This window comes from Heteronotia binoei, chromosome 1, assembly GCF_032191835.1.
Source record: "Heteronotia binoei isolate CCM8104 ecotype False Entrance Well chromosome 1, APGP_CSIRO_Hbin_v1, whole genome shotgun sequence".
Lineage (NCBI taxonomy): Eukaryota > Metazoa > Chordata > Lepidosauria > Squamata > Gekkonidae > Heteronotia > Heteronotia binoei.
The window spans coordinates 268,273,744-268,288,655 of NC_083223.1; the positions used below are offsets into that span (position 1 = coordinate 268,273,744).

The following is a 14,912-nucleotide window of genomic DNA, read 5'->3' on the forward strand; positions in this document are numbered from 1 at the left end:
AGGGATCCTGGGTTGGTTTGTTTTTTGTTTTTGCCATCTGCTGGGCATGGAGCAAGGGTTACTGTGTGTGTCGTGGGGGTGTTATTGTATAGGATTGGAGTATAAGATTCCTGCCGGGCTCATTGGAGCCAGGAGAGCAGAGCTTGGGGACTTGGGAACAATGGACAGTAGGATCCAAATACCTGCTGTCCTACACCAATCACAGCCTCCCTGCCTGTTCGAATGAGCCAATGGCATGCTTTCGTGGGAACCGGGAGTTGTATATAGGCTTGGCCTTGTTGGAGTGGCCCTTACCATGCTGCTTCTAATAAAGAGCTGCTATCCCTGCTACCTCATCGCCTCGATGCTTTGAACACATTATATTATAGGGGGGAAAGTATTTTGAATTTCCCACATTGTGCAGGGGGTTGGACAAGATGACCCTGGAGGTCCCTTCTAACTCTGTGATTCTATGCTTTAATCCAACATCTGGGATAAGAAATGTATGATGTCTTGGCATTTGTCCTGACGAACGACAGATATCACTAAGAAGAGACATAGTAAGTATGAACAATATACAATTTTCTCTCTATTTTTCTGTTATATACATTCAGTCTTCTTCATCAGATGCTTTCCATTGGTATAAGCTAAGGACTGAGTCCCTGAGAAAAGGTCGAGTGGGAGCATGTTAAAGCAATTTTGCCGCACACTGAAGACTAAATATATATATAACAGGAAAAAAAACAGAAAATAATTGTCATAGTAGCATATAGGGATGGAACACGTCTTTTGTAAGTTAATAACAGTCCATAATCTGAGGAAGATCATCTTCAAAACGAAGCACAGAAATCTGGAACCTTCATCCCCATTTTTGTTGGACTGTACTTTCGGGCTCCGTAGTGATATTCTGAGAAGGTTGCTTGCAGTCTGTTTAAGTCCCACGCTATATGTAGTTTTATTGTAATATAAAAATGCTGGTAACTAATTGTAATTGTAAGCCGCCCTGAGCCACTTTTGTGGAAAGGGCAGGATATAAATCATAAATAAATAAATAAATAAAATAAAAAATTTTCTTGAGTCAGCCAAAAACATGAAAATTGAGTAATAGTAACCACAAGTGAGATTGTATTTAAAATTTCTTTATTGTTTAGTGCCAATTAACCACGTTTTTTTTCCTGTATATTGTTCTGACAAACAACAGTCCATGAATTGGAAAGTAGGTAGAGAAACAGTAAACACTTGTCATTAATATTATTTTTTGTTTAAAAAAAGAAACCGTAAACACAATGACACCTTGTTACGTTTGCCGTTTTGCTGGACTTTACTAGGGAGCCATGTGGGAGAGGCAAGGATTGCTGGCAATACTCCCTCTAAGCTGTAGAGTCTTGTGAGCAAAAAATCTGCTTTGTGAGCTACTGGTATTAAAGTTGTGAGTTACTGCATTAATCAGTTTGCTCTTCGGCCGTTTTTCCTGAGCTAAGACAAAAAAGCTAGCTCACACTCGCTCAGCTTAGAACAGGAGTGTCAAACGCAGCCTGAGGGCCAAATCAGGCCCTTGGAGGGGTCCTATAAGGCCCCCAAGCAACTGGCTGTCATCTGCTTCCTTCTCTCTCTCGTTTGCTTCCTTCTGCATAACAACTTGCTTTGCCAGGCTCTCTCAATCGCACAGCAGAGCTACTGAGCCTAGCCTCTCTTCCTTCTACTGGCTGAGGCTCCTGGTCCCCTGGGGAAGGAAGGAAAGCACCAGAGCTTCCTTGCCCAGTTCCCTGGATCCCATGGGAGAGATACAAAGAAAGCACCTTTAAGACCAATGAGTGCTAATATTTTAAGCATGGTTTAAGTTTAAAAAAAAAATCTTTAATTGTGTTTGTCTGTATCCTTTATAAAGCTTATATCCCTACTACCTAAACTTAAATAGGTACACACATGGCCCAGCCCAACATGGCCTGCCCTTCCAAGGTCTCATTTATATCAGATCCGGCCCTAATAGCAAATGAGTTCAACACCCCTGCTTTAAAGGGCCACTGGGGAGGGGTATTTTAAGCTTAAGTTTAAGTTAAAAAAAAAAAAAGCTTTAAGGTTGTTGTTTTTTTTAAAAAATAAAACTTTGTGTTTGTCTGTGTCCTTTATAAAGTTTATATCTCTGCTACCTAGTCTTAAATAGGAACACATGTGGCCCGACCCAACATGACTCGGCCCAGCAAAGTCTCATTTATGTCAAATCCGGCCTGTATAACGAATGATTTTGACATCCCTGACTTAGAGGGAACACTGATTGCCCAGCCCATCTCCTGTAGCCAAGCCCTTACAGACATGCATGAATTGTGGCCTGATCGCTTTCGTTTTCTGTTTTCCCCACTCCTAATCCCACGCGATCTCATATCTGAATTTTGTGGTGGGACTTCAAATGTGCCTTTAATCCAATAACAGTGAAAGAGTTACTTGGAAAAAAGTAGCACCTTAAAAGTCCCAACAAGATGTCCGGGGCATGAATTTTCGAGAGCCACAGCTCTCTTCTGCTACTGTAGACCCGCCTCCCCAGAGCTACTTCACAGTGGCAGGATCGTGAAGACAGAGCTTGGTTCTTTTTGTAAACATCCAACCTGGTCTCTTTAGGATTTTAAAATATTCCGAAGCAGAATATTCTCCGCCGGACTACATCGTCGAGATGGAAAGAGAGGAGAAACAAGGAGACAGAATTCTGGTCTCAGGAATAAAGACAGGCGCAGCGGTCGTAAAAGTCCGAATACAGGAGCTGACGTACAAGGTGGGTTCTCTCTCTGCTGACCGAAGGAGACTGGTACTCAGACGGCAGCCCAGGGTGAGGCCTATGGAGGCTGGAGGCAGTGAATCCTTTTCAAGGGTTTTAACAAAAGATGAAGATACTGAATTTATATCCCACCCTTCGCTCTGAGAGGAGCCCCGTGGCGCAGAGTGGTAAAGCTGCAGTACTGCAGTCGGAGCCCTCTGCTCACGACCTGAGTTCGATCCCAGCAAAAGCTGGTTCAGGTAGCCGGCTCCAGGTTGACTCAGCCTTCCATTCTTCCGAGGTCGGTCAAATGAGGACCCAGCTTGCTGAGGGGAAAGTGTAGATGACTGGGGAAGGCAATGGCAAACCACCCCGTAAAAAGTCTGCCATGAAAACGTTGTGAAAGCGGCGTCACCCCAGAGTCGGAAACGACTGGTGCTTGCACAGGGGACTTTTCCTTTCCTTTTTTCCTTCACTCTGAATCTCAGAGCGGCTCACAATCTCCTTTCCCTTCCTCCCCCACAACAGACACGCTGTGAGGTGGGTGGGACTGAGAAGGCTGTCCCAGAACCTGCCCTTTCAAGGACAACCTAGTGCAAGAGCTATGGCTGACCCAAGGCCATTCCAGCAGTTGCAAGTGGAGGAGTGGGGAATCAAACACATTTCTCCCAGATAAGAGTCCACACACTTAACCACTCCACCAAACTGGCTCTGAAACCAACTACTCTGCCAAGCTAAATGTGGAACTTCCCTCCATCAGAAGGAGCCTTTAGCATTCCCGGAAGGCGAGGGAATAAAAAGCGGCAGCATCAGTCAGTCTTCATTTCACTTGGGAAGAATGAAATAATTCTGATGAGTGAAATCACTATAGCTGGTTGGTGTGCTTCTCTCTGTTTGCTCACTCTCTGATCTCTTTTTTCATCAGAAAGTAGCGGCCGCCTTGGTACGTCTGCTGGTTCTGGAGAACATATTCTTAATACCCTCCTACGACGTCTCCCTATTGGTCGGAGCTTACATTAGGTACAGAGTTGGCAAAGTAGTTCAGGGGAAGATCACAGGTACGCCCATCAGTCATTTTTGCATTTTCCTGTATATGTGGACAGTCTGTTCCAAATGAGACTTACAGTGGAGTCCTCAGTAGAACTGTGCTCTTCTCAGCCCATTGACTTCAGTGGCCTTAGAAAAGCATAAACCTGCTTAGGATTGCAGTTAGGCTGATTCCACACTCACCTCGCATAGGGGCAGGCTTCCGTTTCTGTGCGGAGCAAGCTGGTGATTTCACACCAGTTTCTCTGCGCCGCCATTTTGCACGGGGCAACCCGTGATTCGCCACACCTCAGGGTGGACCTGTGTTTTCAGGTTTACACTGCAGCATGGCAAATCACGGGTTTGCCCCGCGCAAAATGGCAGCGCGGAGCAACTGATGCAAAATTGTCAGCTTGCTCCGCACAGAAACGGAAGCCTGCCCCAGAGAAATGTGAATGCGGAATCAGCCTTAGTCTATATCAGGGGTGGCCAAACTGTGGCTCAGGAGCCACATGTGGCTCTTTCACACACATTGTGTGGCTCTTGAAGCCCCCACCGCCCCATCGGCTGTCTTGGAGAAGGCATTTGTCTCTTTAAATCACTTCTCCAAGCCAACCAGCCAGTAGCTTGGAGAATGCATTTATAGTTAAAGTTGCTTTCTTTTCACCTCTCCCTCCCATCACCTATTTTCCTTCCTTCCTTCCTTCTGGCTCTCAAACATCTGTTCATGTCTTGCGGCTCTCAAACATCTGACATTTATTCTATGTGGCTCTTACATTAAGTAAGTTTGGACACCCCTGGTCTATATAATACCCTTAGTCAGTGGTGTTCAGCCTTTCTGGACCTAGGACTCATTTAGCTGCTACATAGTTTAGCTTCTAGATCTATTGTTTTTCTTTCTGTGTGATTGATTTATTTAAAACATGCTTCTGCTGCCTTTCCACCCGATCAGCAGGGTCCCCAAGACAGTGCACATGAAAACATTTGAACAACAACATTTCAAATTATATAATCTGTAAAAAACAACAACAACAACCAGAAGAATCAGGGAGGAGGCCAATTGTCATTATTTTGGGTTATGTTAGACAAAGCCAAAAAAGTCTTCACCCACTGACAGAAGACACCAGCAGAGGGAGGCAGACAAATCTCCCTGGGGAGGGAGTCACAAAGTTTTGGTGCTATGACAGAGAAGGCCCTTCCTTGGGTTGCCCAGGGCTTTTTTTGTAGCAGGAACTCCTTTGCATATTAGGCCACACCCCTCTTGTGTTGCCAATCCTCCCAAGAGCTTACAGGGAGGATTGTCTACATCAGGGGGGGCGTGACCTAATATGCAAAGGAGTTCCTGCTAAAAAAAAAAGCCCTGGGGTTGCCACCCGTCTAGCCTCTGCGGATGGCTAGAATGAACAGTTAGATTCTTTGGGGAGAAGAAAGTTGTTGTATCCATTTGTTTCCATGGCTGGCCTGTGAGCACTTCAGTGCCAAAAAGCAGCATAAGAATGTTTTGATAAATAATAAAGCGGAGGGCGATCGTAGGCCATGGCTTCTGTGCTCTTCTTCCGGGAGGCTGAATTGAGGGGGGTTTTTTTGGGTGGGAGGGAGAGACTCTTTAAGGAATATGCTTGTTGTAGCAACTCTGGCAGTGAAGAATCAATTGAGGTTAAGAACATAAGAGAAGCCATGTTGGATCAGTCCAATGGCCCATCCAGCAACACTCTGTCACACAGTAGCCAAAAAACCAGGTGCCATCAGGAGGTCCACCAGTGGGGCCAGGACACCAGAAGTCCTCCCACTTTACTCTGCTCTGATAAGACCTCACCTGGAGTCTTGTGTTCACTTTTGGGCACCATGTTTTAAGAAGGATATAGACAAGCTGGAATGGGTCCAGAGGAGGGCGACGAAGATGGTGAGGCATCTGGAGACCAAGTCCTTTGAGGAAAGGTTGAAGGAGCTGGGCATGTTTAGCCTGGAGAGGAGCCGGCTGAGAGGTGATATGATCACCGTCTTCAAGTACTAGAAGGACTGTCCTATAGAGGATGGTGTGGAATTGTTTTCTGCGGCCCCGGAAGGTAAGACCAGAACCAGTGGGTTGAAATTAAATCAAAAGAGTTTCCGGCTCAACATTAGGAAGAACTTCTTGACTGTTAGAGCGGTTCCTCAGTGGAACAGGCTTCCTCGGGAGGTGGTGGGCTCTCCTTCCTTGGAGGTTTTAAAACAGAGGCTAGATGGCCATCTGACAGCAATGAAGATCCTGTGAATTTAGGGGGAGGTATTTGTGAGTTTCCTGAATTGTGCAGGGGGTTGGACTAGATGACCCTAGAGGTCCCTTCCAACTCTATGATTCTATGCCGCCCCAAGCATAAATAGCCGCAGACAAAGAGTTCCATCAATACGCTGTGACAAATAACCACTGATGGATCTCTGCTCTAGGGCCGTCCCTAGACTGCCTGGCACCTTAGGTGAAGCTAACTTCTGGTGCCCCTCCCCTGCACTGATAACATCACCAAGTCACATGGGAGTACCCAATTTGGCATCCGCAGAAGGCCAGCACCCTAGGCAGTTGCCTAGTTTGCCTAGTGGCAGCCCTGCTCTGCTCCATATGTTTATCCAATCCCCTCTTGAAGCCGGCTATGCCTATAGCCGCCACCACCTCCTGTGGCAGTGAATTCCACGTGTTAATCACCCTTTGGGTGAAGAAGGACTTCCTTTTATCTGTTCTAACCCAACCGCTCAGCGATTTCATGGACTGCCCACGAGTTCTCCAACTGCTTTCTCCTACAGAGGCAGAGCTGCCTCTGGAACATTACGAACTCCAGCTGCGGGATGAACTGAAGGCGTCTGGTGCATCCGACCTCCTCCCGGTCGCCGAACTGAATGTGGAAACAGCCACCGTCACCGCCATGCAGCTGGGACAGGTTAACCTCGTCTTTGTCCACAAAAGTATCCTTACAAGCTCGCTCTTCCCTGCCTAAACATCCTCGTCCCACCGGAAGGGCCGAGGGCACCCTGTTGTCGAGCGGAGTCCGATCCCTCTTTCTTTTCTACTCTCCCACTTTACCATGAAGCTGAATTCCTTAAGAGAGAAAAATAAGACATCCACATGCGAGCAGCCTCCGGACTTCCTAATTGCAGCATATATGTCGTCGAGGCTGGATTTTTGGGTAAATGATTCCCTCCTACTTAATCCGTACCCAGCTCCAGTATATGCTTGTTTGTTCACCAGTGGAGAGGATGATGTGGGTGTTGGTATCAGCAAGGTTTTTGGGGTAGAAAAAGCCCAGCAGGAGCTCATTTGCATATTAGGCCACACACCCCGACGCCAGGCCAGCTCAAAGAAAAACCCCTGTGGTATCAGTGTGTATTTGGCACTTCTCTTGCGAGCCAAATGGAGAAGGGCGGAGATGGGCATACCCACTGAAAATGTTCAGGAAATTGTGATTCAGCGATCGAGGCATGCAACTGTTAACTCGCTTCATATCTGTTGGGTTGAGGGGTTCAAATTCCGTGTGACCTCTAGCTAACATGGAGCTGAGTTCTGTAGCAAAAAATATATATATATCCTGGGAGGGATTATATCTCATTAGTAAAGCTTATGTTTTATATACAGAAAGTACCAAGTTCTGTCACTGATGTACCATTTAAGAACATAAGAGAAGCCATGTTGGATCAGGCCAGTAGCCCATCCAGTCCAACACTCTGTGTCACATAAGAACATGAGAGAAGCCATGTTGGATCAGGCCAATGGCCCATCCAGTCCAACACTCTGTGTCACATAAGAACATAAGAGAAGCCATGTTGGATCAGGCCAACGGCCCATCAAGTCCAACACTCTGTGTCACACAGTGGCAAAAAATGTTATATACACACATACACTGTGGCTAATAGCCACTGATGGACCTCTGCTCCATATTTTTATCTAAACCCCTCTTGAAGGTGGCTATACTTGTGGCCGCCACCACCTCCTGTGGCAGTGAATTCCACATGTTAATCACCCTTTGGGTGAAGAAGTACTTCCTTTTATCCGTTTTAACCTGTCTGCTCAGCAATTTCATCGAATGCCCACGAGTTCTTGTATTGTGAGAAAGGGAGAAAAGTACTTCTTTCTCTACTTTCTCCATTCCATGCATTATCTTGTAAACCTCTATCATGTCACCCCGCAGTCGACGTTTCTCCAAGCTAAAGAGTCCCAAGCGTTTCAACCTTTCTTCATAGGGAAAGTGCTCCAGCCCTTTAATCATTCTAGTTGCCCTTCTCTGCACCTTCTCTAAAGCTATAATATCCTTTTTGAGGTGTGGCGACCAGAACTGCACACAGTACTCCAAATGAGACCGCACCATCGATTTATACAGGGGCATTATGATACTGGCTGATTTGTTTTCAATTCCCTTCCTAATAATTCCCAGCATGGCATTGGCCTTTTTTATTGCAAACGCACACTGTCTTGACACTTTCAGTGAGTTATCTATCATGACCCCAAGATCTCTCTCTTGATCAGTCTCTGCCAGTTCACACCCCATCAACTTGTATTTGTAGCTGGGATTCTTAGCCCCAATGTGCATTACTTTGCACTTGGCCACATTGAACCGCATCTGCCACATTGACGCCCACTCACCCAGCCTCAACAGATCCCTTTGGAGTTCCTCACAATCCTCTCTGGTTCTCACCACCCTGAACAATTTAGTGTCATCCGCAAACTTGGCCACTTCACTGCTCACTCCCAACTCTAAATCATTTATGAACAAGTTAAAGAGCATGGGACCCAGTACCGAGCCCTGCGGCACCCCACTGCTTACCGTCCTCCACTGCGAAGACTGCCCATTTATACTCACTCTCTGCTTCCTATTAGTCAGCCAGTTTTTGATCCACAAGAGGACCTGTCCTTTTACTCCATGATTCTCAAGCTTTCTAAGGAGCCTTTGATGAGGAACTTTATCAAAAGCTTTCTGGAAGTCAAGGTAAACAACATCTATTGGGTCTCCTTTGTCCACATGTTTGTTCACCCCCTCAAAGAAATGCAACAGGTTAGTGAGGCAAGATCTTCCCTTGCAGAACCCATGCTGAGTCTTCCTCAATAACCCGTGTTCATCAATGTGCCTACTCATTCTGTCCTTGATAATGGTTTCTACCAACTTTCCCGGTATTGAAGTCAGACTGACTGGCCTGTAATTTCCCGGATCTCCTCTGGAACCTTTTTTAAAGATGGGGGTGACATTTGCTACCTTCCAGTCCTCAGGAATGGAGGCAGATTTCAATGAAAGATTACAGATTTTTGTTAGAAGATCCACAAGTTCAACTTTGAGTTCAACATAAGAACATAAGAGAAGCCATGTTGGATCAGGCCAATAGCCCATCCAGTCCAACACTCTGTGTCACACAGGGGCCAAAAAAAAATAAAAAATCAGGCGCCATCAGGAAGTCCACCAGTGGGGCCAGAACTCCAGAAGCCCTCCCACTGTGACCCCCCCAGCACCAAGAGTACAGAACATCACTGCCCAGACAGAGAGGTTCAATCTATGTTGTTATTCAATCGCACAGTTGAGTCCAACTCTTTGCGACCCCATGGACAAAGTCACGCTAGGCCCTCCTGTCTTCCACCTTCCACCATCCTCCGAAGTCTGCTCAAATTCATGTTTGTTACATCAGTAACACTGTCCAGCCATCTCATCTTTTGCCGTCCTTTTCTTCTTTTGCCTTCTGTCTTTCCCAGCATCAGGGTCTTCTCCAGGGAGTGCTCCCTTCTCATTGGGTGGCCAAAGTATTTGAGCTTCACCTTCAGCATCTGACCTTCCAGGAAACAGTCTGGGATGATTTCCCTTAGGACTGATTGATTTTATCTTCTTGCAGTCCAAGGGACTCTCAAGATTCTTCTCCAGCACCACATCTCAAAAGCATATATTCTTCTGCGCTTGGCCTTCCTTATAGTCCAGCTCTCACAGCCATACATTGCTACTGGGAATACCGTCGCTTTGACTGTACGGACTTTTGTTGGCAGGGTGATGTCTCTACTTTTTATTATACTTCCCAGGTTCACCATAGCTGTCCTCCCAAGGAGCAAACATCTTTTAATTTCATGGCTACAGTCACCATCTGTAGTGATTTTGGATCCCAGAAATGTGAAGTCTGTCACGACTTCCATGTCTTCCCCTTCTATTTGCCAAGGTGTGATGGGGCCAGATGCCATGATCTTAGTTTTTTTAATGTTGAATTTCAAGCCTACTTTTGTGCTCTCCTCTTTCACCTTCAACAAGAGGTTCTTTAGGTCCTCCTCACTTTCTGCCATTAGAGTGGTGTCATCTGTATATCTGAGGTTGTTGATGTTCCTCCCGGCAATCTTAATTCTGGCTTCTGCTTCATCCAGGACAACATTCCATATGATGTACTCTGCATATAAATTAAATAAGCAGGGTGACAATATATATCCTAGTCGAACTCCTTTTCCTATTCTAAACCAATCAGTTGTTCCATATCCCGTTCTGACAGTTGCTTCTTGACCCTTATACAGGTTTCTCAGGAGACATGTGAGGTGGTCTGGTACTCCCATTTCTTTAAGGACTTACCACAGTTTGTTGTGATCCACACAATCAAAGACTTTAGCGTAGTCAATGAAACAGAAATAGATGTTTTTCTGATACTCCCGTGCTTTCTCCATAGGCCATCGAAAGTTGGCAATTTGATCTCTAGTTCCTCTACCTCTCCGAAACCCAGCTTGAACTTCTGGTAGTTCCCGATCTACATACTGCTGAAGCCTAGCTTGTAGGATCTTTAACATGACCTATCTATACCCTTCAATCTATACCCTGTGGCTAATAGCCACTGATGGACCTCTGCTCCGTATATTTCAGTCCCCTCTTGAAGCTTTCTGTGCTTGTAGCTGCCACCACCTCCTGTGGCAGTGAATTTAAAGGATCACTGATAGCTGGGCTAGATAAAAGAGAGAAACTGCCACCTGGATAACAGGGTTGGGCTACATAGATCAGGGAGGGGTGTAGCTCAGTGATAGAGCATCGGCTTGGCATGCAGAAGGTCCCAGGTTCAGTCCCCAGCATCTCCTGTGAAAGGTAGAGGGTAGGGTTGCCAAGTCCAATTCAAGAAATATCTGGAAACTTTGGGAGTGGAGCCAGGGACAAGGTTGTGACAAGCATAACTATACTCCAAAGGGAGTTCTGGCCATCATATTGAAAGGGACCGCACGCTTTCTAAATGTATTGGAAATAATGATGGATAGGAGCACCTTCTTTTGGGGCTCTTAATTTGACCCCCTGGTCCAATCCTTTTGAAACTTGGAGGGTTTTTTGGGGAGAGGCACTAGATGCTATGCTGAAAAGTTGGTGCCTCTACCTCAAAAAACAGCCCCCCCCCCCAGAGTTCCAGACAACTGCGGATCAATTCTCAGTGATACCCTATGGGAATCAATCTCCATAGGGAATAATTGAGTTCCCAGCAGACATTTCCCTCCCCCCCCCCCACTTTCTGATGACCCTGAAGTGGGGGGAGGGCCTCCAAACTGGAGGATCCCCTGTCCCCACCTGGGGATTGGCAGCCCTAGTAGAAGGTGATGTGAAAGAGCTCTGCCTGAGCTGCTGGGAAGACTCTGTCTGTCTGAGTAGACAGTGCTGATCTTCATGGGCAAGTGGTCTAAGAACGTAAGAGAGGCCCTGTTGGATCAGACCAGTGGCCCATCCCATCCAACACTCTGTGTCACACAGTGGCCAAAAACCAAGTGCCGTCAGGAGATCCACCAGCGGGGCCAGAGCTCCAGAAGCCCTCCCTCAGTGGCCTGCAAGGCACTAAGAACACAGAGCATCACTGCCCCAGACTTAGCATTTCTTCTGTACCTTATGGCTCATAGCAACTGATGCCTGTAGCCACCATCACGTCTTGTGGCAGTGAATCCCACATGTTAATTCCTCATTGGGTAAAGAAGCATTTGATTTAGTGTGAGTTCTGATTTTAGTACACAGCAGTTGCATATATTCGATAGTCTGATGCTATAAGGCAGGGGTGTCGAACTCATTTGTTACATGGGCCGGATCTGACATAAATGAGACCTTGTTGGGCCGGGCCGTGTCAGGTTGGGCTGAGCCATGTCAGGCCGGGCCATGTGTGTACCTATGTAAGATTAGGTAGCAGAGATATAAATTTTATAAAGAACACAGACAAACACAGATATATATATTTTTAAAAAACTTAAAACGTTAGCACTTATTGGTCTTAAAGATGCTTTCTTTGTATTTCTCCCATGGGTTCCAGGGAACTGGGCAAAGGAAACTCTGACTCTTTCCTTCCTTCCCCAGAGGACTGGGAGAGGGGGGAGCCTCAGCCAACAGAAGAGAGAGAGGCTTGGCTTAGTACCTCTGCTGTACAATTGAGAGAGCCTGGCAAAGCATACGCTTCCTCCCCCCTTCCTTCTCAAGGGAGGAGCCTCAGCCAGAGGAGAAAATAGAGGCTTTACTCTGTAACTCTGTGATTGAGCAAGCCTGGCAAAGGAAGCTGTGATGCAGAAGGAAGCAAGAGAGAGGGAGAAGGAAGCAGAGCACAGCCAGTCGCTCGGGGGCCTGATAGGAGCCCTCCGGGGGCCTGACTTGGCCCCTGGGCCGCATGTTTGACATTCCTGCTATAAGGGGAATCATACGTGATCCCTCTTTTTTGTTGAGGGCTACTTCCTACTGGAAACAGACTGCACACATATGCGTACATCAGTGTAAATGTAAGCATATTATGTTCATGCACCTATCCACGCAGCTCTTCTGTTGAATGGTCTAGGTGCTGCTCCCGTTTTAGAGGGGAGTAGAACGGCTGCCACATTCCAGGAATAATGTCTGTTATTATAAAGTGTAGCATTTAAAAAGATAAGTGCTTGTGCTTTCAGCAGAGCAGCTGAAGGAATCATCAAGTGGGCCATGGACCAATGTAGGTAATCAGTTCTGTGGCTGCCCAAGCAAACGTCATCGTGGACCATGCATGAGCTCACTGCCAAATATTGTTAGTAATCGTTAAAAATCACCCCATAATTTTTAAAACTTTTTTTTATTGGCTCCCTTCGGACTATCGCCTGTAGGTTTCTCAGTCCAGCCCGGAAACAGGTGGATCCTCGAAGTGAAACGAGCATACGCCATCACAGTTGAAGTGTATGATAAGTCAAGCTCTAAGATCTACCCATCTGATGTGAGTAGGTGCAAAAAAAAAGCTCAGGAGCTCCCAGAATCAAAGGTTGATTTGCAGTAGAATCACAGAGTTGGATGGGGCCCTAGAGGCCATCTAGTCCCACCCCCTGCTCAATGCAGGATCAGCCAAGAGCATCCCTGACAAGGGTTCGTCCAGCTGCTGCTTCAAGACTGCCAGCGAGAGGGAGCTCACCACCTCCCCAGGTGGCTGATCCATACTGTAAAAAAATTTTCCTAATATCCAGCCATACAGTCCTATGCATACCGACTCAGTCCTGTGCGTATTCCCGCTGCGTTCAGCTGGACTTACTTGTAGGTAGATGCTTTGCAGAAACAGCGAGGGAGTTTTCCTTGCCTGAGCTTCTCACTTGGATAGGGTAGCCAACGTCTGGGAGCCAGTTTGGTGTAGGGTTTAAGTGCGAAGAAGAAGAAGAAGATGGGGATATTGGATTTATATCCCGCCCTCCACTCCGAAGAGTCTCAGAGCGGCTCACAATCTCCTTTCCCTTCCTCCCCCACAACAGACACCCTGTGAGGTGGGTGGGGCTGAGAGGACTCTCACAGCAGCTGCCCTTTCAAGGACAACTCCTACGAGAGCTATGGCTGACCCAAGACCATGCCAGCAGGTGCAAGTGGAGGAGTGGGGAATCGAACCCGGTTCTCCCAGATCAGAGTCCGTGCACTTCACCACTACACCAAACTGGCTCTCTATTGGATGTATATCCTGCCCTTCACTCCGAATCTCAGAGTGGCTCACAATCTCCTTTCCCTTCCTTCCCCACAACAGACACCCTGTGAGGTGGGTGGGGCTGAGAGGGCTCTCAAAGCAGCTGCCCTTTCAAGGACAGAGTCTCAGAGCGGCCTACAATCTCCTTTCCCTTCCTCCCCCACAACAGACACCCTGTGAGGTGGGTGGGGCTGAGAGGGCTCTCACAGCAGCTGCCCTTTCAAGGACAACCTCTGCCAGAGCTATGGCTGACCCAAGGCCATGCTAGCAGGTGCAAGTGGAGGAGTGGGGAATCAAACCTGGTTCTCCCACACAAGAGTCCGCACACTTAACCACTACACCAAACTGGCTCTCAGGCTTCTGGAATTCTGGCCCAGCTAGTGGATCACTTTTTTGGCGGGGGAGGGGGAAGAGGGAGGGTGCCCCCCACAACAGACACGCTGTGAGGTGGGTGGGGCTGAGAGGGCTCTCACAACAGCTGCCCTTTCAAGGACAACCTCTGCCTGAGCTATGGCTGACCCAAGGCCATGCTAGCAGGTGCAAATGGAGGAGTGGGGAATCAAACCCGGTTCTCCCAGATAAGAGACCGCACACTTAACCACTACACCAAACTTGCTCTTATCTGGGAGAACCGGGTTTGATTCCGCACTCCTCCACTTGCAATGCTGGAATGGCCTTGGGTCAGCCATAGCTCTCGCAGGAGTTCTTCTTGAAAGGGCAGCTGCTGTAAGAGCCCCCTCAGCCCCACCCACCTCACAGCGTGTCTGTTGTGGGGGACGAAGATAGAGGAGATTGTGAGCCACTCTGAGTGGAGGGCGGGATATAAATCCAGTATCTTCTTCACCTGGAGATCTTCTCCTATTGCAACTGATCTCCAGATGACCAAGATCAGTTCCCCTGGAGAAAATGGCGACTCTAAGGAGTGGACTTTATTTGGAGGGTGGACTCAGTGGTATTCTACCCTCCTGAAATCCCTCCCCAGACCCCACCCTCCCCAGGCTCCACCCCGAAACCTCCAGGTGTTTCTCAACCCAGAGCTGGCAAAACGAAGGGCCCCAGTCATTGGATGCACACCCTCTGTTGTTTGGAACACTATTTTGACCCCGCAAGCTTCCCTTCCAAGCTTAGGGACAAATCACTCATTCTGAATTTCATTGGGTTGTGCTGGATCTGACTCACTTTCCCTGCAGGAAAAGCAGGGCCGGTGCCAGGCTTTCTGACACCCTAGGCGAATCACCCACTAGTTCCCCCCATTATTTAAAAAAAAATA

At 47.4% G+C, this 14,912-nt stretch overlaps 1 protein-coding gene across 1 annotated transcript in view; it reads left to right on the forward strand.

The window, feature by feature from the left end:
- NUP210L (nucleoporin 210 like) overlaps nt 1-14,912 on the forward strand; it is a 119,595-nt gene that overhangs the window by 16,027 nt on the left and 88,656 nt on the right. Inside the window, exons 5-9 of the mRNA XM_060253906.1 lie at nt 2,596-2,746; nt 3,654-3,786; nt 6,533-6,691; nt 6,844-6,912; nt 12,810-12,916. Coding sequence (XP_060109889.1) covers nt 2,596-2,746; nt 3,654-3,786; nt 6,533-6,691; nt 6,844-6,912; nt 12,810-12,916 — 619 coding nt within the window. The remainder of the gene's footprint in view (nt 1-2,595; nt 2,747-3,653; nt 3,787-6,532; nt 6,692-6,843; nt 6,913-12,809; nt 12,917-14,912) is intronic.